At 38.4% G+C, this 23,712-nt stretch overlaps 1 protein-coding gene across 6 annotated transcripts in view; it reads left to right on the plus strand.

Annotated features, from left to right (window-relative positions):
- SLC4A4 (solute carrier family 4 member 4) overlaps positions 1 to 23,712 on the plus strand; it is a 354,105-nt gene that overhangs the window by 178,666 nt on the left and 151,727 nt on the right. For all 6 annotated transcript variants that reach the window (XM_067035812.1, XM_059067191.2, XM_059067198.2 and 3 more), the window contains exon 7: positions 21,693 to 21,769. In XM_067035812.1, the coding sequence (XP_066891913.1) occupies positions 21,693 to 21,769 (77 nt within the window). The remainder of the gene's footprint in view (positions 1 to 21,692; positions 21,770 to 23,712) is intronic.

Below are 23,712 nucleotides of genomic sequence, written 5' to 3' on the forward strand. Positions count from 1 at the left end.
AATACGTGGCATCTACTTAGAATGTGTAGTATCCATTTGCCTGAGATAAACTTTCTGAACAATAGCTAGTTCCATTTTTGTTTTCGACTGTTAGGTACTCTTCTCAAGTATATCCACATTTCCTTATTTGTATGACTTAGTTTTCTTTAACTTTTTTTTTTCTTTCGGTGAGGGGTGCTGGTGGTGTGCAGGCTGTTTTGGGACCATAAATGGTGATTCTTCCTACCTAGACTGGGGTTCTTTTGGAGAAAACTCATGTTTCTTACTCATGGGACTAATGTAGTGCCTGACACTCACTTTGTGAATATTTGTTGATTAATTGGACACTTAACCTGAAAATGGGAGAAAAGATGGAAAAGAGAGGTAATGTGCAAACCTAGAGCAGGAATGATTGTTTTAAATTTGTCAGATCGTAGTCTTCATATCATACCCAACTCACCAGCTTTACTGGCATGGGAAGCTCTGCTGCTTTTCTGTAGCTGCTGATAGTATTGATAGAATTTGAGAATTGGATCCCTTGGCTAGGGCATCCATTTCTTGCCAACTAGATCATTCTATCCATGGTTGAGATACCACTACCAAGGCAACTACGACTATTGCCAGCTGTCATTTATTTATTCAAGCAAGTGCTGTCCCAGCTAATCCCCACAAAACATTCTATGAAGTAAGCATCCCTGACTCTTGTTATAGATGAAATCGCTGAGGCTCAATGAGGTTAAGTACTTATGCTACCATAGTACTTTAGGGCTATTCACAACTGTTGCAGCTCTCTTTTTTTCTGAGCATATATGAATACTCTCTCTTTTTCTGGGCGTATGTGAATACTCTACTTCCTCACCCACATGAAGTTAGGTGTGACCACAGGACTTGCTTTGGCCAATGAAACATAAGCAGAAGTGATGGGTATCATTCCCAGGGAAAGGTTTTAAGAGCCAGTGCATATTTTACTAGTTTCTTTTCTCTCAAACCAGCAGTGTGTCTAGTGAGAGCTGCTCCATGCATTTAGGTCCTGGCCTAAGGACAGAGATGTAGAACCAAAACCCCAGCAAATCCATGTGGACATTATTATCATGAGGTAGAAATAAATCACTGTTGTTTTAAGCCATGAGAATCTGAGGTTGTTCTTTTTCTATAACCTTGCCTGTCTGTTGGGGAGTGTTTGAGGTCACACAGTAAGTGAAGGACCAGGGTTTGAACGCAGGTGTTTGGACTGCAGATGACATTGTTCCTTTTTATTTCCTTCTCTGCTTCTCATTCTTTCTGCCCTCCGGTCTCACTGCTTTTAGCCACAGATAGTGCTGTTGTCTGCTAACAAGAGGTGTGGACACTGATGACTCGGTTTTGTTGTTTCAAATCAGAAAATGAAATTCCTGGTGATTCTCAATGAGAGGCAGCAAGTCAGCATTCAGAAGTGTAATTTTCTGGAATGGTTCTATTTTCTAAGGCCCATTCTTATCAACTCCAGGAAGCAGCTGGATCACACAGACTATTATGGGCCATGATCAGCTTTTGCTCCAGAAAGAGCCATACAGTATGATGGGTTCTGCAAGTAGTAACCATGGTTACAAATCAAAGAACAATCCCATTAGGTGCATGTAGTGGAGAGACTAATGTCAGCATCCTTTTTGAGAAGGAAGAACAGGATAAATTTAATTATAATGACAAAATTTTCCCTCAATAAAAGTCTTTTAAAAATCAGTTCTTGTAGCTATTCTTTTCAGGAACTGCTGTAGATGTCACGGTTGAATCAGTTCCCCAGTTTCCAAAGGACATCTTTGAATAATTTTTGTCTGTGTTTCTAGGGAAGTCCCTAGAGCCTGTATGAAAGTGGCATATCCTCTTAACCAGCTAGGGGCTTAGGCTGTGTAGGTTGTTATTATAATTTGTCTTTGTAAGAATGATTATTATTACCTTGGATTGGAAGTATCCCTTCCCCTATAGTGGTGATAATTTTATTGCATGAAGTCGCAGTGATAGAGTTTTGGGCTGTTACATTAATTTATTCAAATCGTCAATTCATTCACTTAAATATTTTAAAGTACCACTCTTTGGCCAGTGCTCAGCTAGTCCTGGTAAAATACAGTGAACAAGGCAGACACCTACTTCAGAGACCTCCTAAGTAGACCTGCTTTTACCAAGGGGAGAGTGAGGTTGGTGATAAGCTGGTTCTCTTGAGCAGAGTGGGAAGTGCCTGTAGAGAAGGGTGGTTCACATCTGAAGGCAGAGAATGAGAACCTAGAAACCATCTGGGATGTGATTAGATAGTGAGGGATGTGCCTCGGCTATCGGAGTGTGGATGAGTGGAATCAGAGAAAGGCAACGTAGTTGGTTCATGAGAGTGGGCTTAATATAAACACATACAGGAAGGTAGACGTTGCTCTGCTGCTTCAAAGAACAATCAGGCCCTATGGGTGAATATTTTAGGGAATAAGATATTGACTTGGACTCCTAATGTTTTAGATAAGGATTTGAGTGTAATTTTTATTTTCATGATTCAAAGATTTATGAATTTCAATGGTTTTTCAAAGGATCAGTGACTTGATCCAGGTTCAGGCCCTGTTGGCAAGGGTAGAGTCCCATCCCTTTTGTATGAGGATGCAGGGTTTTCTCATCAAGGGACCTTTGTTTACCAGCTTCTTGGGAGGGAATGAGGGCTGCAAGGACCAACTCCCCAGTGCTAGAGAATTGTAAAGGGTAAAGCAAGGGCTTCTATTATGAAAATCCTTAGTTAAGTCTGGGAGCATATGAGAATGTACATTATTTCTGAGAAATTCTGTGTATTTAAATGAAAGCCAGCTCTTTCTAAGCATGTATATGCTTTGGTTGGCACTCACTGTCTCTTGGTCCATCCAGATGCTACTGCTTACCTGGGAAATTGAAGTGGTTTACTGCATGTAAGAATGAGCTTAATTATAAGAAAATAGATCCTGTCATCAAAAGTATATAAATAGACATTGGGAGACTTAGCTATGTCTGTTGTTATAAGAGAAGAACTGGTTGGGAGAGAAGTTGGTTAGTGCTCTTGGTGTCCTTTAACTCTGTGATTCTCTGAGCCACATCTCTAATAACATAGCCAGCCTTCCAGAGTATCTACCTTTGGGGCATTTGCACTTATTGTACCCTCTGTATTATCTTCCTGCAAGAGATATGTATAACAGTGAGAAATTTCCAGTAGTACTGTACTGGAGTAATCTCTGAAGCTAATTTTTTGATACTCATTCAGGTTATTACTGGTATGAATTTTTTTCATCCTTTGCTTTTTCCCCTCTTCATCTTGATTCAGCAGAAAATGGATTTTCTAGAAAGTACCTTTGCCCACTGATTTAAGCAATCTTTAAACAGTATAACTAGACCCAGTGGAGTATTCTTAGAGTCTGCATCAGTTTTTGTTACTGTTCAAGTGTTCGTATATTTTACCACTGTCTCTTTTCCCATCCAATTCACCCTCCATTCCACTTCAGGAGGAAATAGAAAAAGGCATATATTGCCCTCAAATCAGAATGGTAGGTGCTAGAATGAACTAAGACCACAGTGTTTTCAGAAGACATTTGTGATTACCTAAAGAACTTCTATCAGCACGATGGAACACACATAAGTAAGTTAGGTACATATTACATAGGTTTCTCAAGTAAATAATTACTAATGACCTCTGCACTCAGGGAGACATCTAACACTTTTGCAAGGAGCTCTCTAACTTTGGTTTGCCTGAAGTCACTGCACACCCTCTGTGTGATGAGTAACACCTATGTTTGGGCCTCAATAATCATTTCTTGAATCAGCTCAGATGATTTCGGGCTGGAAAATTACGAATGATAAGATCCTACCCTGCAATTTGTAGTTCACAGTTTTTTCTGAGGAGCTTGAATTCAGAGGGGATTTATGCATGTTATGATAGGCCAAAAGGAAAGAGAAGAAACTAACATTTATTGAACATCTCTACAGGACACTTGCTCATGTGTTTCCTTACTTAATCCTTACAGCAATTCTATAAGTGATTATTATTCTATTTTATAATCTTTTCTTGCTCTACCTTTGTCTTCTTTCCATGATATTATGCTGACATAAGTTATCTCTTGGGTTCCTTTTATATTTTTCCTTATGGACCCATTAGGTTCATCTGAGAGAGGGTGAGGTGTGAGTTACCACCACGTACACCCCACCCACCAGTAAGAAAAATCATGGCTGCGGCAGTTGGTGTCATGCAAATCTGTGTCATGGAGTTACAGACTCTCACCCTTGGTATTTCTTAGAGCAAGATGACTAGATTTAGGAGTGAGACACTATCAAGTCCGAATTGTAGACATTCAGTTCAACTTGAGGTTTCCAAAAAGAAGGAAATCCTGGGTCCTTCTTAGTTCTGACCAGAATTCCCCAGAGTAACCCTACGATTACTTGAGGCCCCATCATTTGAAACCCAGACGTCACTTTGGCTGAACTGCATAATAAACCTCTCCAAGGCAGAGAAAGTGAGTATATGAGCCAGTGTGCGCTGGGAAAGGTGATATACCTGTTCCAGGTCCAAGCTAGTACTCTGTGGTGCACGACAGACCAATAAATTGAGAGACAAGGTATTGGGGCAAGGAATAGCAACTTTATTCAGAAATCCAGCAGACCAAGAATATGGCAGACTAGTGTTTCAAAGAACCATCTTACCCGAATTAGAATTCAGTCTTTTTTTATATTAAAAGGGGAGGGGGGGTGACTGGTTTTTGCAGACCTCTTGGTGCTGGCCAGACCCTGGAGCGGGTGTGATCATCTTTTGTTCTTACAGCTGTCCATGTAGGGTCTGGTTACTGTCCCTGTAAACCTTCAGCAAGACAAATGTTATTTTCTGTTCTGCAACTTTTTACCTCTATGTGAATGAAAAGTGTTCCGCTTTTGAAGGTCCAGCCTGGGAGGCAGAGGCTTGACATTGCTATTATGTATATTTCAGGCTATAGGTAACATTGTTTTACTGTTTGACTAGACAAAAGTGCAGAGCCAGCATGACTAAGCATAGGCAACAGAGCACAAAGGTTAGAGCTAAAGCAATAGATCCAGTATGGAGTCAGGTTTGTTCTTCTGTTACATACCATGCCTTTGCTCTTGCTCAGACACTCAAATGTGTAGAGTGTTCAGGGCCACATATGTGATAGGGACATGATGGGCCCCAAAGGTCCTTGTTCCCTCCTTTCCTAGAGGCTGTCCTCTGAGTTGTGGGTGACCTGTGACCACCGATTGCCCAATGTGTATCAGCTAACTGGATGTGCATCAGCAAGTCCATGAGGACTTACTGCACCAGGAAGCTAATTGAATGGCTTTTCTCCAGGTCACATTTTGTGAGTGTAAATCAGGAGTAGTTAGGAGGGGCTGCATTTGTAGCTGGAGGCCCAAAGAATGTGTCTGTTACTCTTTTAAAGTTTTATATCTGTATCTATGTCTATATATAATACTAATAAGCTATATCTGTATCAACATTGATAGCGACATTCATATCTATATATTTATTTGGCTGCAGATGCAGGACTATGTTAAATAGCTTGCTTTTCTGCACATACTATTTTTTCCCCTGCATAGACTTTTTGATATAAGGGTTTTTGTTGACTAAAGCTATTGAAATGAATCTTTGATAATCAGACAGAGCCTTCAGGAAGATTTTCCTTGCCATCATTAAAAAAAAAATAGTGTAAATATTATTTCATGGAGCATGTTAAAACTTTAAACTCTTTAAAAAATCTTGATCTCCATGTTTATATTAAAAATTTGGGGCTTCCCTGGTGGCGCAGTGGTTGAGAGTCCGCCTGCCGATGCAGTGGACATGGGTTCGTGCCCCGGTCCGGGAAGATCCCACATGCCGTGGAGCGGCTGGGCCCGTGAGCCATGGCCGCTGAGCCTGTGCGTCCGGAGCCTGTGCTCCGCGGTGGGAGAGGCCACAACAGTGAGAGGTCTGCATACCGCAAAAAAAAAAAAAAAAAAATTGATTTAATTAAAACTCCCAAGATTGTCTACTAGTCAGTAATGTTTCAACTTAATCTCAGGTACTTCAAAATAATAAAAGTAGATTTACTTAACATTATCATATGATAAATAGACATATGTATTATGTTTTTTGCTAAAGGGCTGTGTGCAAATGATTATGAAATTGAAGAGCACAGAGGACTTCTAATGAAAAACAAACTCCTTTGCTTCATCTTCCTTGTTCCCAGAACTGCCCTTGTAGCAGTCATTTTAACCCTTTAAGTTGTTTCTATTTTTTTCTTTTAGTTTTGTCATGGTTATCTTCATATAATTGGTTTATTTTGCTTTTTCTGATTTATCAGTCTTACATGTTTCCTATTAATTTTTTCTTTGCTAGAAAAGATTTTACTTATTTTGTACAAACATTTTTCCTTCCTCCAAATACATTTGTGTCATTATTCTTAGTTCCATTATTAATTACATTTGCAATTTTAGGTAATAAATCTAAGTTTTATTTCTTTTTGTAGCAAGTATGGACAGAATCTTTTGACTTCTTACCTTGTCAGAAAAGGATATTGGTTTCCCTACCCTTCCTTGGCCCTCTCCTCACGAATTTTACTTTCAGATTTCTGTCACTGGTACTTCTATTTATTGTAAATATTGGTTAGATTTAAATCCTTGTTATCTAGAAAAACATTCTGTGCTTTATCAGTTGAATCTAAAGTCAGAAATCCATAAATAATATTTATATTATTACAATATGAAAATAGTTTAAAGCTGTATCATGGGTTATAATTACATTTTGTCTTGTACAGTTTTTTTTTTAAACCTGGAGTTTTAAATTGCATTTTTTTTCAAATTACCTATTGTAACTGTATTCCCAAGCTCTTTCAATACCTCAAGGACACTAATAAACCCTGTAGATACTTCCTTCTCGCAGGTCCCTCCTTCCTTGCTGTCTCCTCTCTACCCTACATTACCCTCCTGTTCCATAAGACACCATTGCCCCCAGACCTGCTGCACAGCTGCTATTCTGGCATTTACTTTCATTGCTCTCCTGAGTGGGAGACCATGTATCTCTTTTTCTTAGTTTATTTTTTCATTTTGCCAAATTGCATTTCAAGTGACTTTGTATGAAAGGACATATAAAGGTTGACATTTTTTAGGGTTTTTTTTTTTTTTTGCCGAAAGTTTCCTTATTGTTTTTTCACACTTCATTGATAGTTTGGATGAGTATAGTAATGTAGGTTGAAAATAATTTTTCTTCCAGAACTTTGAAAGCGTAATTCCATTCTCTTCTTCTGTTTTGTGTTGCTTAAGAGAATTCCAAAGTGCAATTCTTATTGCTTTTCTCTCTAGATAGGAAATTCTAGGGTAGTCTCTTCATTCTTGGTGTTGTGAAGTTTTTTAATGACTCATTTACATACAGGGCTGGATTTTGTATGTGGTTTGTTTTGTTTATTTTTCCCTAGGGACCCTTGTGATTTGAAGAAGTATGTCCTTTATTTAGTTCTAGGATATTCTGTTTAATAATATTCTGTTTTTCATTTTCCTTGTTCTGGCTTAGTAGAACTCTTTTTTTTTTTTTTTTTTTTCGGTACGCGGGCCTCTCACTGTCGTGGCCTCTCCCGTTGCGGAGCACGGGCTCCGGACGCGCAGGCTCAGCGGCCATGGTTCACGGGCCCAGCCGCTCTGCGGCACGTGGGATCTTCCCGGACTGGGGCACGAACCCGTGTCCCCTGCATTGGCAGGTGGACTCCCAACCACTGAGCCACCAGGGAAGCCCAGTAGAACTCTTAATAGTCCTTCTAATTGGCCTTCTGGATTGATCCTCTGTACCTCTGATCTTTTATCTCATATTTTTTGGATCTTTTCCTCCTTGACCATTACTTTTTTGGAAGATTTGCCTGATCTTATTTTCTAACCCATGTATATATACATATGTTGCAATCATATATAGTCTTTAAAAGTATAACTCTAAAGCATTTTACTTGTTCTGTTTTTCTTAACATCCTATCCATGTTTTATGGATGTAATATCTTCTCAAATCAATCACAAACCAGTATGAATTTTTATTTAAATGTTCTAAATTGTAATTCTTTTATTGAAGTTGTGGTGTTTTGGTTTTGTGTGGGTGTGTGTGTTTTAGTCTTGGGCTTCCTCTCTTCAATGTCTGATGATTCTCAATTGTCCATTTGTATTTAAATAAGAGGATTTGTTTTAGAGTGGGCAGGAAATGTCATCCTGAGGTGTCCCCTAAATTCTAGAATTCAGAAGACTGCTGTGAGGTGCAAACTCCTGCACTGATTGCCCGTTTTTTTCTGAATCTCTCTGCAGCAGAGAGCCCTGTGGTGCCTCAGCTGCTGGGTGTGCTGCCCACTGGGGTTGTAGTAAACTTATGGCGTATTGACTTTCCAAGAACTCATCCCTTTCTGCTTGCATCTTACTTGGGCCTCCATTGTACTTGGTCTCTTCCAGTGTGGCACTTCTTCAGGGTTTTGCATGGAAGATCCCTTTTTTGACTCCATGCCTTTCTGTGTGTATTTTACACTGCCATTTCTATGTAGTGCAAATAGTATCAGGGTCTAATACTCTTATCTGTTCTTTTTCTTCTAGAAAGTTTTTGAAATCTCTTGTCTCTGTTGTTCTTCTACCAGTTCTTTTAATTGATATGGTTTTATACTTTTTGGTTTTCACTACTTTTTAACCTATTATTTTAAAAGTATCTAGGAAGGGAGAGGGGTAAACTCATTTGCCAAGTTATGTACTTATTTGAATTGGTAACCTTCTTAAATTGTTTTAAATTTAGACACTTCATCAATTCAGAGAACTTCTCCATTAATCTGACTTAGTGAAATTTACTATATCTTGGATCAGGTTTTAACATATAGATTCAAGAGAGGAGGCCCAAATTAGGAAATCAGACACTGGTATGTGTGCTTGGAATGATGTGGCTGCTGGACCTATTGAAATTCCTCAACTTGGCCTAAGGGCATTCAGTAAAATCGCTTTGGTTCAATGCCTTTTTGGAATGAAGGCAGTGAGATGTTTGTTTCGTTCTGTCATAAACTTCCATCGGTCTTTCTCACTTACCCTTTTACTAACTAACATAGTCTTGTGATGCCATTGTTCTTTTCTTTTTCTATTTTCATGAGATAAGTTCACAAATTATTTTATATACTTCCACCTATATTCTTTAGAGAGAATAACTTTTGGTTCATAGTATTATATTGTGCGTGTGTGCATGCACACATGCACAGGTGACACACAAAGAATTACAAATACTGTATGTGATCACAAGGACCACAGATTCCCTGAAGTCCTTTATGGGGACTTTCCTATTTTAGTAAATTTTCTAGTCCTTGTTTGTTTCTGAACGTTTTTCCTCAGCTGAGTAGAGATTTTTAAAATGTTACGTGTATGTGTATGTGTGTGTTGTGTGTGCACAGAAAGGGAATGGAATGCCTTTAAAAAATTAAACTACTCTTTTAGATCATAATAAAAATTAAATATCATGTGCAATATTATTAGAATGGGAGTCACTAGGGTTAGAGCGTTTTGCTTTTGCTGGTTGAAATTTAAAAAGACTTATAAGAGATGAATGTTGGGTATTTGACATTGAGATGTCTAAGCCCTAACATTGAATCTTGGGAAAAGTCCACAGAGTAGTTCAGAAAATTCAAAAATAGGAGAGAATAGGATCAAGGAAGTTGAGGACGGGTAGATTACAAAGGGGCACATGGACAGCAGAGGTCTCAAAATAATAGAGAATGGTCGTCTTTGTGTTTACTCTGCTCTGGTCTGGCCTCTGCATACTTCCAGCTCTCTCTATAAGGATGTCTTCTCCATCATCCTTACCCTGTACATTAGAGATGACTTCAGCTTTTGACTAGAGCTTGACTCAACTACTTTGATAGTTATCTGGACCTTTTGATGTCTTCTTCCTTTCTCCAAATTTGCTTTACTTTCCAAGCTGATCACTTTCTTTGAGTTATTTCTGTTCCCCCAGACTTTTCTCTTCCCAAGCCAATCCTTTCCTTTCAGTGAGGTCCTGACACCTTCTCTTATTTCTCCTCTCATTCTCATCTGATTCTTCTTGCACACGGAGTTTCCTGTTCTCCCTTTCATTGCTTCTTACCTCTGTTCCCACTGCTGACTGACTGACAGGCTGTTAGCCAGTTTGGCAGGGCCTTTCCATTCTGTTAGTTCTGGGCCAGCTACAAACTTCTTCCTTATTTACTCTAAGGCTTTCCAAGTCTAAAGTTTCTTGGAGTGTGCACACAGCATCTCCCTCCATAGGAAACAGAGTTTGAACAGTAGTGTTTATAGTAGTAACTCCAAATGGAAGTAAAATGATACCCAGTTGCTATTATTCATTCATTCACAAATATTTATTAAGTGCCACTAGTGCCAAGCTCTGAGGCTATAACTGTGAATAAGACAAACCAAGGGCTCTGGCTCTGGACTCATGGACTTTATATTATATTAAATCATGAACAAACAAACAACAGAAATCCTCTAAATAAAACAAAATAATTAAAAATTATACAAGCAAAAATATCCAAACTGATTTTCTGTTATGAAATTCTTCCAAAGAGCTCCTTCTGGTAATATTTTAAACTTTCCTTAGTCTAATATTTATATTTTAAGTATTTCTGTATTTTATTTGGAGGTGGGCAATGACAATGGGTTGGAGGTCTTGATGACATGCTTATTTTTAAATTATTTTTGGTGGGGACAGCTCTTGATGGTCTGTTGCTATGGAAGACTAGGAAACTGATCTGACAAAACCCAAGCTTATCCCAGCCATTCCTTCTAGACTTTCTCAGTCAAACTCATTGTGAGTATCCCAAGTGATTTATTCTCCCTGTCCCATTATATTCCTCTTTTTCGTGGTTGAAATTGGAAGAAATTGCAGTTGGAGTACCTTGAAAGGTAGAAAACTAATATGGAAATAATGGAGAATTGGCTGTATGTACATTGCGGAATTTTAGAGATACCTTGGCTATGACTATGAATTAGGACATTCAGAAGCATGTGGCATTATTGCTTTTATAATTACTTTGCTATTGCTTTTAGCATCCTTTCTTCTTTGTCACAGAGCTGTGGTTTGGGGCTACTGTTTAATCACTCTGGCATGCAGAGTAGCTGAATTCAATCTTTTTCTCCTTTTCTTTATGAAAATGAAAAAGTAAAGATATGCAAACTCCGTCTTTGGGAACAGCTAAATTGGAAACCAAGAACATTTCTGTCTTAAACATCCTTGGTGGATTGCATGTAATTGGCATGGAAATAGAATATATTCTTTGCGGTTATACATTATATTTTCTCTTCATTAGAAATGATGATGTTTGTATGTTTATTTATGTAAATAACAAAGAGATACCCCCCCAGAGGTAGTGGGATTGATATTATGAGATACAGATTTAAAATACAGTTTTACTACTTGCTGTGTGATCATGAACTTAACCTCCTTGAAGTTCATTTTATGTATAAAGTGGTAATAATAATACAAATCTCAAAGTGTTTATATGAGGATTAAGTAAGATAATGTAAGTTAAAGTACTTATACTCAAAAAGATGAGTTGACCCTTAATCTTAGGTGTACACATTTTCTAGTAGATTTGTTATGTCAACAAAGCGGGGAAAACAGTATCAATGAGTCAGTGGGGGTAAAGAGAATATATTGTATAGGCTCATTATAAGGGTATGAGATGGGGGGTCAGTTTAGGTGTCATTGCATGGCATACATGTTAACATTTTTACCCAATATGTACACATACAAAGTATGATCACCTTTCTATGCTGTACATTCTCCTCACTCCTTTTTATTGTATATAATAGATACAATTGCAAAGGACTTTATGAATTGCTACATGTGTGCTAAAGAATAACAGTGATTTTCAAACTTAGTACAGAATGCAATTAATGTTTATAGAAGACAGTATGTACCTGCCAAGTGAATATTTTGAAAATGAAATTGTTTTTGATTGTGTGAAACTGCTTGAAAATGTGCTTCTCCAAATCTTTCTTTTTCTTATGGCCAAAATACGGTGATATACAAATTAATTATGATTATACACTTGAGTCTGGTTCTTCTTCTTTTTCTTCTTTTTATAAAAATAAAATTTAAAGAAACAAAGTTTCGAGATTGGTTCAAAATGGAGGAGTAGAAAGACGTGCTCTCATTCCCTCTTACGAGAGCACCAGAATCACAACTAACTGCTGAACCGTCATCAACAGGAAGACGCTGGAACTCACCAAAAAAGGTACCCCACATCCAAAGACAAAGGAGAAGCCACAATGAGACGGTAGGAGGGGTGCAATCACAATAAAATCAAATCCCACAACTGCTGGGTGGGAGACTCACAAACTGGAGAACACTTATACCACAGAAGTCCACCCACTGGAGTGAAGGTTCTGAGCTACACGTCAGGCTTCCCAACCTGGGGGTCCGGCAATGGGAGGAGGAATTGCCAGAGAATCAGACTTTGAAGGCTAGCAGGATTTGATTGCAGGACTTTGACAGGACTAGGGGGAACCACACACAAAGTAGTGTGCTCATCAAAACCAAGGGGAAGGAGCAGTGACCCCATGGGAGACTGAACCAGACCTACCTGCTAGTGCTGGAGGGTCTCCTGCAGAGGCGGTGGTGTGGCTGTGTCTCACTGTGAGGAGAAGGACACTGGCAGAAGTTCTGGGAAGTACTCCTTGGCGTGAGCCCTCCCAGAGTCCTCCATTAGCCCCACCAAAGAGTCCAGGTAGGCTCCAGTGTTGGGTAACCTCAGGCCAAACAACCAACAGGGAAGGAACCCAGCCCCACCCATCAGCAGACAAGCAGATTAAAGTTGTACTGAGCTCTGCTTACCAGAGCAACACCCAGCTCTACCCACCACCAGTCCCTTCCATCAGGAAACTTGCACAAGCCTCTTCGATAACCTCATCCACCAGAGGGCAGACAGCAGAAGCAAGAAGAACAACAATCCTGCAGCCTGTGGAACAAAAACCACATTCACAGAAAGATAGACAAGATGAAAAGGCAGAGGGCTATGTACCAGATAAAGGAACAAGATAAAACCCCAGAAAAACAACTAAATGAAGTGAAGATAGGAAACCTTCCAGAAAAAGAATTCAGAATAATGACAGTGAAGATGATCCCAAACCTCGGAAAAAGAATGGAGGCAAAGACTGAGAAGATGCAAGAAATGTTTAAGAAAGACCTAGAAGAATTAAGGAACAAATAAACAGAGATGAACAATACAATAACTGAAATGAAAACTACACTAGAAGGAATCAATTGCAGAATAACTGAGGCAGAAGAATGGATAAGTGACCTTGAAGACAGAATGGTGGAATTCACTGCTGCAGAGAAGAATAAAGAAAAAAGAATGAAAAGAAATGAAGAAAGCCTAAGAGACCTCTGGGACAACACTGAATGCAACAACATGCTCATTATAGGGGTCGCAGAAGGAGAAGAGAGAGAGAAAGGACCCAAGAAAATATCTGAAGAGATTATAATTGAAAACTTCTGTAACATGGGAAAGGAAATAGCCACCCAAGTCCAGGAAGTGCAGAGTCCCATACAGGATAAACCCAAGGATAAACAAGCCGAGATACATAGTTATCAAACTGGCAAAAATCAAAGACAAAGAAAAATTATTGAAAGCAGCAAGGGAAAAATGACAAATAACATACAAAGGACCTCTCATAAGGTTAACAGCTGATTCCTCAGCAGAAACTCTACAAGCCAGAAGGGAGTGCCATGACATATTTAAAGTGATGAAAGGGAAGAAACTACAACCAAGATTACTCTACCCAGTAAGGATCTCATTCAGATTTGATGGAGAAATCAAAAGCTTTACAAGCAAAAGCTAAGAGAATTCAGCAGCACCAAAACAGCTCTACAATAAATGCTAAAGGAACTTCTCTAGGTGGAAAACACAAGAGAAGAAAAGGACCTACAAAAACAAACCCAAAACAATTAAGAAAATGGTAATAGGAACATACATATTGATAATTACCTTAAATGTAAATGGATTAAATGCTCCAACCAAAAGACACAGGCTCGCTGAATGGATACAAAAACAGGACCCATATATACGCTGTCTACAAGAGACCCACTTCAGACCTAGGGACACATACAGAGTGAAAGTGAGGGGATGGTAAGAGATATTCCATGCAAATGGAAATCAAAAGAAAGCTGGAGTAGCAATACTCATATCAGATAAACTAGGGTTTAAAATAAAGAATGTTACAAGAGACAAGGAAGGACAATACATAATGATCAAGGGATCAATCCAAGAAGAAGATATAACAATTGAAATATATATGCACCCAACATAAGAGCACCTCAATACATAAAGCAACTGCTAATAGCTATAAAAGAGGAAATCGACAGTAACACAGTAATAGTGGGGGACTTTAACACCTCACTTACACCAATGGACAGATCATCCAAACAGAAAATTAATAAGAAAACACAAGCTTTAAATGACACAATAGACCAGAGAGATTTAATTAATATTTATAGGACATTCCATCCAAAAACAGCAGATTACACTTTCTTCTCAAGTGCCCATGGAACATTCTCCAGGATAGATCACATCTTGGATCAAAAATCAAGCCTCAGTAAATTTAAGAAAATTGAATCATATCAAGCATTTTTTCTGACCACAATGCTATGAGGTTAGAAATCAATTACAGGGAAAGAATCGTGAAAACACAAACACATGGAGGCTAAACAACATTATTAAATAACCAAGAGATCACTGAAAAAATCAAAGAGGAAATCAAAAAATACCCGGAGGGCTTCCCTGGTGGTGCAGTGGTTGAGAATCTGCTTGCCAATGCAGGGGACACGGGTTCGTACCCCGGTCCGGAAAGATCCCACATGCCACGGAGTGGCTGGGCCCGTGAGCCATGGCCGCTGAGCCTGTGCGTCTGGAGCCTGTGCTGTGCAACAGGAGAGGCCACAACAGTGAGAGGCCCACGTACCACAAAAAAAAAACCAAAAGAAAACCTAGAGACAAATGACAATGAAAATTCGATGATCCAAAACCTGTGGGATGCAGCAAAAGCAGTTCTAAGAGCGAAGTTTATAGCAATACAATCCTACCTCAAGAAACAACAAACAGCTGAAATAAACAATCTAACCTTACACCTAAAGGAACTAGAGAAAGAAGAACAAACAAAACCCAAAGGTAGTAGAAGAAAAGAAATCATAAAGGTCAGAGCAGAAATAAATGAAATAGAAACAAATAAAATAGGAGCAAAGATCAGTAAAACAAAAAGCTGGTTCTTTGAGAAGATAAACAAAATTGATAAACCATTAGCCAGACTAATCAAGAAAAAGAGGGAGAGGACTCAAATCAATAAAATTAGAAAGGAAAAAGGAAAAGTTACAACAGACACCGCAGAAATACAAAGCATCCTAAGAGACTACTACAAGCAGCTCTAGGCCAATAAAATGGACAACCTGGAAGAAATGGACAAATTCTTGGAAAGGTATAACCTTCCAAGACTGAACAGGAAGAAATAGAGAATATGAACAGACCAATCACAAGTACTGAAATTGAAACTGTGATTAAAAATCTTCCAACAAACAAAAGTCCAGGACCAGATGGCTTCACAGGTGAATTCTATCAAACATTTAGAGAAGAGCTAACACCCATCCTTCTCAAACTCTTCCAAAAAATTGCAGAGGAAGGAACACTCCCAAACTCATTCTATGAGGCCACCATCACCCTGATACCCAAACCAGACAAAGATACTACAAAAAAAGCAAATTACAAACCAATATCACTCATGAATATAGATGCAAAAATCCTCTACAAAATACTAGCAAACAGAATCCAATAACACATTAAAAGGATCATACACCATGATCAAGTGGGATTTATCCCAGGGATGCAAGGATTCTTCAGTATATGCGAATCAATCAATGTGATACACCATATTAACAAACTGAAGAATAAACACCATATGATCATCTCAATAGATGCAGAAAAAGCTTCTGACAAAACTCTACACCCATTCATGATAAAAGCTCTCCAGAAAGTGGGCATAGGGGGAGCCTACCTCAACATAATAAAGGCCATGTATGACAAACCCACAGCAAACATCATTCTCAGTTGTGAAAAACTGAAAGCATTTCCTCTAAGATCAGGAACAAGACAAGGATGTCAACTCTCACCACTCTTATTCAACATAGTTTTGGAAGTCCTAGCCACAGCAATCGGAGAAGAAAAAGGAATAAAAGGAATACAAATTGGAAAAGAAGAAGTAAAAATGTCACTGTTTGCAGATGACATGATACTATTCATAGAGAATCCTAAAGATGCCACCAGAAAACTACTAGAGCTAATCAATGAATTTGGTAAAGTAGCAGGATACAAAATTAATGTACAGAAATCTCTTGCATTCCTATACACTAATGATGGAAAATCTGAAAGAGAAATTAAGGAAACACTCCCATTTACCATTGCAACAAAAAGAATAACATACCTAGGAATAAACCTACCTAAGGAGACAAAAGACTTGTATGCAGAAAAGTATAAGACACTGATGAAAGAAATTAAAGATGATACAAACAGATGGAGAGATATACCATGTTCTTGGATTGGAAGAGTCAATATTGTGAAAATGACTATAATACCCCAAGCAATCTACAGAGTCAATGCAATCTCTATCAAATTACCAGTGGCATTTTTTACAGAACTAGAACAAAAAATCTTAAAATTTGTGTTGAGACACAAAAGACCCCGAATAGCCAAAGTGGTCTTGAGGGAAAAAAACGGAGCTGGAGGAATCAGACTCCCTGACTTTAGGCTATACTACAAAGCTACAGTAATCAAGACAATATGGTACTGTCACAAAAACAAATATAGATCAATGGAACAGGATAGAAAGCCCAGAGATAAACCCATGCACCTGTGGTCAGCTAATCTATGACAAAGGAGACAAGGATATACAATGGGGAAAAGACAGTCGCTTCAATAAGTGGTGCTGGGAAAACTGGACAGCTACATGTAAAAGAATGAAATTAGAACACTTCCTAACACCATACACAAAAATAAACTCAAAATGGATTAGAGACCTAGATGTAAGACTGGACACTATAAAACTCTTAGAGGAAAACATAGGCAGAACACTCTTTGACATAAATCACAGCAAGATCTTTTTGGATCCATCTCCTAGAGTAATGGAAATAAAAAGAAAAATAAACATATGGGACCTAATGAAAGTTAAAAGCTTTTGCACAGCAAAGGAAACTACAAACAAGACGAAAAGACAACCCTCAGAATGGGAGAAAATATTTACAAATGAATCAAGGGACAAAGGATTAATCTCCAAAATATATAAACAGCTCATGCAGCTCAATATTAAAAAAACAAACAACCCTATCCAAAAATGGGCAGAAGACCTAAATAGACATTTCTCCGAAGAAGACATACAGATTGTCAAGAAGCACATGAAAAGCTGCTCAGCATCACTAATTATCAGAGAAATGCAAATCAAAACTACAATGAAGTATCACCTCACACCAGTTAGAATGGGCATCATCAGAAAATCTACAAACAACAAGTGCTGGAGAGGTTGTGGAGAAAAGAGAACCCTCTTGCACTGTTGGTGGGAATATAAATTGATACAGCCACTATGGAGAAGAGTATGGAGGTTCCTTAAAAAACTAAAAATAGAATGACCATATGACCCAGCAATCCCACTGCTGGGCATATACCCAGAGAAAACCGTAATTCAAAAAGACACATGCGGGCTTCCCTGGTGGCGCAGCGGTTGAGAATCCGCCTGCCGATGCAGGGTACACGGGTTTGTGCCCCGGTCCGGGAAGATCCCACATGCCGCGGAGCGGCTGGGCCTGTGAGCCATGGATGCTGAGCCTGCGCGCCCAGAGCCTGTGCTCCGCAACGGGAGAGGCCACAACAGTGAGAGGCCCGCCTACCGCAAAAAAGAAAAAAAAAAAAAAAAAAAAAGACACATGCACCCCAGTGTTCATTGCAGCACTATTTACAATAGCCAGGTCATGGAAGCAACGTAAATGCCCATTGACAAATGAATGGATAAAGAAGAAGTGGTACATATATACAATGGAATATTACTCAGCCATAAAAATGAATGAAATTGGGTCATTTGTAGAGACGTGGATGGATCTAGAGACTGTCATTCAGAGTGAAGTAAATCAGGAAGAAAAAAACAAATATCACATATTAACGCATATATGTGGAACCTAGAAAATTGATATAGATGAGCCGGTTTGCAGGGCAGAAATTGAGACATAGATGTAGAGAACAAACGTATGGACACCAAGCGGGGAAAGCCGTGGTGGGGTGGCGGTGGTGGTGTGATGAATTGGGCGATTGCGATTGACATGTATACACTGATGTGTATAAAATTGATGACTAATAAGAACATGCTGTATAAAAAAATAAAATAAAATTCAAAAATAATAAATAGATAAATGAACAAAGTTCCTTTGAACTGAGACCAGTTATGAGATGTTCATTTACCCTGGATATTAGATAGAAAAGGCCTATTAGTGGTAGCTTTGAGTAGGTGAATCATCACTTGCACAATAAGTAGCATGCTTTGGGGTAGGCTTGTATTTCACCTTTTTGTTACAAGGTGACATTTGCCTCTGCTACCCCCACTCACTCAAGATTGCAGTATAATGAGTTCACATTATAGGCCAAAACTCTAGAAAGCACTGACTTACCCTGACAATGTGTCTTGTTGACTGTTAGGTGCAAATTATCCACAGTAGAACATTGTTGGGGTCCTGTTGTGTAAGTTTCCCAGGTTTGCTGAAGTGCCACACGGAAATTTCTGATTCCCAGATATAATCTGGTTTGTAATATCTGGTCCTTATCTTCTTTGATTTGGGTGATATGTTTCTGGGAAAGGCTGATTAAACAGTGAGTTCTGTTAACAAAGTTATTTATTTATTTGATCGTGTAGGTGAGGATTTAGAGGAAGGGCCATGTATGATCTTTTTTTGTGTGTTTATGTGGCAAGGATGCTAACTTAATGATTTGTTTGAGATGTGATAGTTTGGAGCAGCGGCTTGGAGGAGGACAAGGTTATCAGAGCTACCTCTCTTGCTACATCAAGTTATATGTTTCTTTCAATTCAGTTCTGACCCAGACACAGCCTCTGGTTAAGATTATTGATTTATTTAGAGTAGTGGTTCTCCAACTTTAGCTTGCTTCAAAATCATTTCAAAGGTTTGTTAAAACCCACATTGCTAGACCCCTTACCCAGAGTTTGATATCGTTGGTCTGGGGTGAGTTCCAAGAATTCACATTTCTAACACGTGCTCAGGTGATACTGATACTGCTGCTCTGGGAACCACACTTTGGCAACCACTGATTTAGAACACTGGGAAGGTTTTGTCCCTGGTTCAGTGTGTTGCGGTGTAGGGGTGGAGAGTTTGATAGGGAGGGAGATGGGAAAAGATGCAAGAATGCTGATCACCTTGATTAAGGTTTACCTAAAAGTGTTGACTTCTGAATTCTTTCCGTGTAGTACAAAGTTAAACATCAGTGAAGCTGTTAATATTACTTTTATTAATGAGAATCAGATAAGGTTGGGAGGAACAATAGATGTGATTGTTTCTTAACTTTGGCCCCCTCTTCCCCATCTGGCTCCTGCATCTTCCTTAGCCCTGTGCCTCCCTACTCCCCCAGGTAGTACAAATATATAGATAGCCATCCTATAACTGTCTTTCAGAAATGAGAGAAATGAGACAGTATATGAGGTTTCCTGGAAAAGTTGTGACATCAATTAGGATTACCATTATAATGGAAACTTTATTCATTTGGCTTCTACTTATTCATATTTTGCAGCAGTTAGGACAGTGCTTGAGTTGAAATGTACCTTTGTAGTATTTATAAAGAATTTCCAAAGCAAATCAGTGAGTTTAGATTATTGCCCAGAAAATTTAAATTACTTAATGAAAAATTGCTTTCAAATTCATTTCAGTATTGCTGCTTATGTACAATTGATTTAATAATTAGAAATCAATCTCATCTATTCATTTACATAAGTTGCTTTTAACTTATGATTAAGGATTTGCTAAGACTTCATTGCACTAAGAATACATAGTTCAGATTTCTTATTCAGGTAGAATTTTCACCCATTTAGTGCAAAAGACTAGTTTTATTTTCTAATGTAAAGTATAATATTGTATGCGCTCATCATTTCCTTAATTTCAAGCCCAGCATTATTTGGAGGCATTCTTGTTTGGGCCTGGTGTCTTTTGTATTGAGTGGACACTAGAAACCTAGTACACGGTTCAGAGAAGAAAATGTGGCTTTCAAAGAGCTTCTTTTAATTTTGCTCATAAAGCAGTTTTTCACATGTTATTTTCCTTTGAAAAATGCCCTGTGCTCAAATTTTCCTAGAATAAAACATCCTACCAGGTAAAGTGTTTAAGAGATCTAGGCCATGCTTACTCAATGAAATGCAGCAGAGTGGAAAATATCCTGTTTTGCCAACTCAAGAAAATTGATCTAGTAGTTAAAGACAATTATACTATTTAAAGAGCTGCTGTTATATAGACATTAAATTATTAGGGGGTAGATTTGAGTCTTTTGTAAAATTATGTGTAGAAGGTTTGGCCTGAAGGAATGGAAATATGTAATCTAAAGAATTATGTGGAAGTAAATGTGAAGCTGTGTTCGAACCTTTGATGCTTGTTTTTCAACCCTTGTCCTCTTGGTGTGAAGACCAGCCTGAGTCAGATCACAGGGGATTAAATGGTGAACCCATTACTCAGCACCCTGCAGGGGTGGTTAAACACCCTGGCTTTGAAGAATTACTCTTTTGCTTAGTAAGCCTGGAAATTTCAGGTTCAACTACAGAATGAAAGCTCAGTATTTTGTTGATTAACCAGTCTATTTGAAAATGGTCTATCCCTCTTCTAGATGTCCCTCCTCTCTGTTCTCATATAACCATGTCTGAAGTCACTGGCTGGATTGCCAATGGATTTTACCTACAGCAGCTTTACAGCCAGGGAGCTTGGTTCCCATGGAGTATTCCTGATGAGATCCATCGCTTGACTTGAATAAGAAGTTTGGCATGTTAAGGGGAAGAAGGGATACACTTATTTTAGTCTGGCAAATGAGAATGCAGGAAATAAGGGGAGCTATGATAACACTGCTTTGAGGCAAAGAATGGGGGTTCTGGATCAGATGCCCACTATGGAGAAATATTCTTGATCAAAGTGTTAGGCAGAGAATGGAGTGCAGATGGCTTTTGGGGTTGATCAGAGCAAGTGGTGCCCTAGGAAGGACTGCAGAGGCTGGGGGAGAGGAGGTCCAGCCCTTTTATTTCCCTGGCACTGGCTCTACTGAGATGAGGAAAAAGCCCATCTCTATAGGCAATAGAAATAGGTAGATGAGGATGTGTGTAAAGGGCTGTAACAAAAGGCAAACCAAAAACAGGAGTGAGTTTATTTTTATGCTTATTGTTTTACACATTTCTTTGAAAGTTTAACTTATCTTGAAATGGAGCCAGAAGACTTAAAGAAAGTATTTGGGATTTTATACATTTTTCATTTAACCATGTTAGTGCTCTAAACTAACTTCTCAACTCTGGAAACCTGTTCAGGAGAATCCTAATGTAGCTTAAGCATCATCACCATTTCCATCGTCATCTCCTAGTGGTCATGAAATGTACAACCAAACTCTTTGTGTTTTTGACAGGAAGTCTTTAATTAGGGTTCATTTCTATTTTTCCAGGTAGCCCAGCCATGACCCACAGGAATCTGACTTCTTCCAGTCTGAATGACATCTCTGATAAACCAGAGAAGGACCAGGTAAGCAAAGAATTCCTGCTTCTTTGAAATGTAAGACTAAATGTGTATCTAGAAGATGCTGGGAAAATATTAGAAATAATGGTCCTCTAACTTAAAATGAACCAATATGTGTAGATTGTTTTGTTTTGTTTTGTTTTCACTTTCTCTGAGGGAAGGGGAAGCAGTGCGTGAAGGGATTTGAAGTTCAGAAGATAAGCGTCTCTACTCCAACTCTTATAGATGAATTCACTTGGGCAGTTTAAATCTTGGAGCTACAGTTCTCTTAGCTTTAAGATAGTAATACTAATTCTACCTCAAGTTTATTGTGATGGTTAAATAAGATGATTTGTGAAAAAAACTGGTTTGGTAAACTGTAAAGGGCTAGGAAATACTGGCAGTTGTTAACTTTGAGGGGATATTTCAGGCAAAGGTAATGACAGTCTTGTTAGCTGTATGTTTGTCTATTAAAACATATATTAAGTAACCTATCTGAAATGAAAAATAATTAGGATTTGAATCTCGATTTGCTTTCTTTTAAAAAGAATATGGTAGAAACTGTGCCATTTTCCTAGTTGGGTGGGTATCTGGGCTTGAAACTAGTAGAAAATGGTGACTGGGTATAATTTTGCACTTTACATTAAAAAATGAAATGAGTTATTTGGACTAATTGGTTGAAAATTCTACCTGAATAAAGAAATCTGAATTATATATTCCTAAGGCAATGAAGCCTTGCTTACAACAATGTTCTACTTTAACTGACAGAGGTTTTTGAGACCTTGGTGAATTCTCAAAAGTGCAGGAAAGGTGAAATTATGTTCTTTCTTGTGAAATGGCTTTTGGATTCTTTCTTCCTTCTCCTTCTAAACAACAGCACCCTAGAAGGGCCTTCATTATCTCAGAACAGATTGCTAGAAAAGCCTTGGGAATTAATCCTGTCCCCATTTTCTCCCAATTCAATACACTTTTCATATCATTGCTCTTATATTTCTCCCCTGGATCAAAAGCTTGTAATGGCTTATATCAAGTTAAGTTCAGAATATCCCGACTTTTAAGATTCTCTGAAATCTGGTGTAATCTTTCTCATTGTAACTTACACGTGTTTCTCAGAAGAGAGACTCTGCTTTGGTTTGGCTTAATTACCTCTACCTCTGCACTGAGATTAATCCTTCACTTTTACAGCTGCCCCCCCCCTGAAATGCTAATATGGCTAGCTCTCCTCCCTACCATTGGCCTACCTCTTGAAATACTGTGGGAGAAGATCATTTATTTATTGATTGATTTATTGCTTCCTGGAGGCAGTTTACATTCACTTTTATTTTTTATTTTATTTTTAAAGAAATGTGTTTATTTTTAATTAATTAATTAATTAATTTTTTAAAATTAATTTTTTATTTTATTTATTTTTGACTGTGTTGGGTCTGTTGCTGTGTGCAGGCTTTCTCTAGCTGCGGCAAGCGGGGACTACTCTTTGTTTTGGTGTGAGGGCTTCTCATTGCAGTGGCTTCTGAGAAGATCATTTAAATATTGGATTCATTGGTAGGTTCATACCAGTAGTGAAGGGGAAACCTCAGTCCACTAGGACTTGTTGAGAATTTTCCTCAAAACTATTTTGTACATTTTGGTTCCATACAACATTTACCAAACGACCTTCTGATCATGAGATTTGCCAGGGGCTTGGATAAGGCAGAGTTAGGAATATGTGGTTGACACTTTTTCAGGAAGGCTTCTTTTATTGGGGACAGTTCTTTTCTTGTCAGGAGTTTGTCAATTGCCTCTGGTAAATGCTGAGAGAAATTTCTTACCTTCTTGGGTGTCTTCATATCTGAGCATATGCAGAAGAAATTTGATGACTTATGATGTGTATTACATAAGATTTTGATTCCAGTGTGAGAAGAAATAGGTTAGAACATTATGATTTAGGGTGTTGATTTTGCTATTGATAAATGGAATATTTATAAATGGAA

Source organism: Kogia breviceps, chromosome 6 (genome assembly GCF_026419965.1).
Source record: "Kogia breviceps isolate mKogBre1 chromosome 6, mKogBre1 haplotype 1, whole genome shotgun sequence".
In the NCBI taxonomy this organism is placed as follows: domain Eukaryota; kingdom Metazoa; phylum Chordata; class Mammalia; order Artiodactyla; family Physeteridae; genus Kogia; species Kogia breviceps.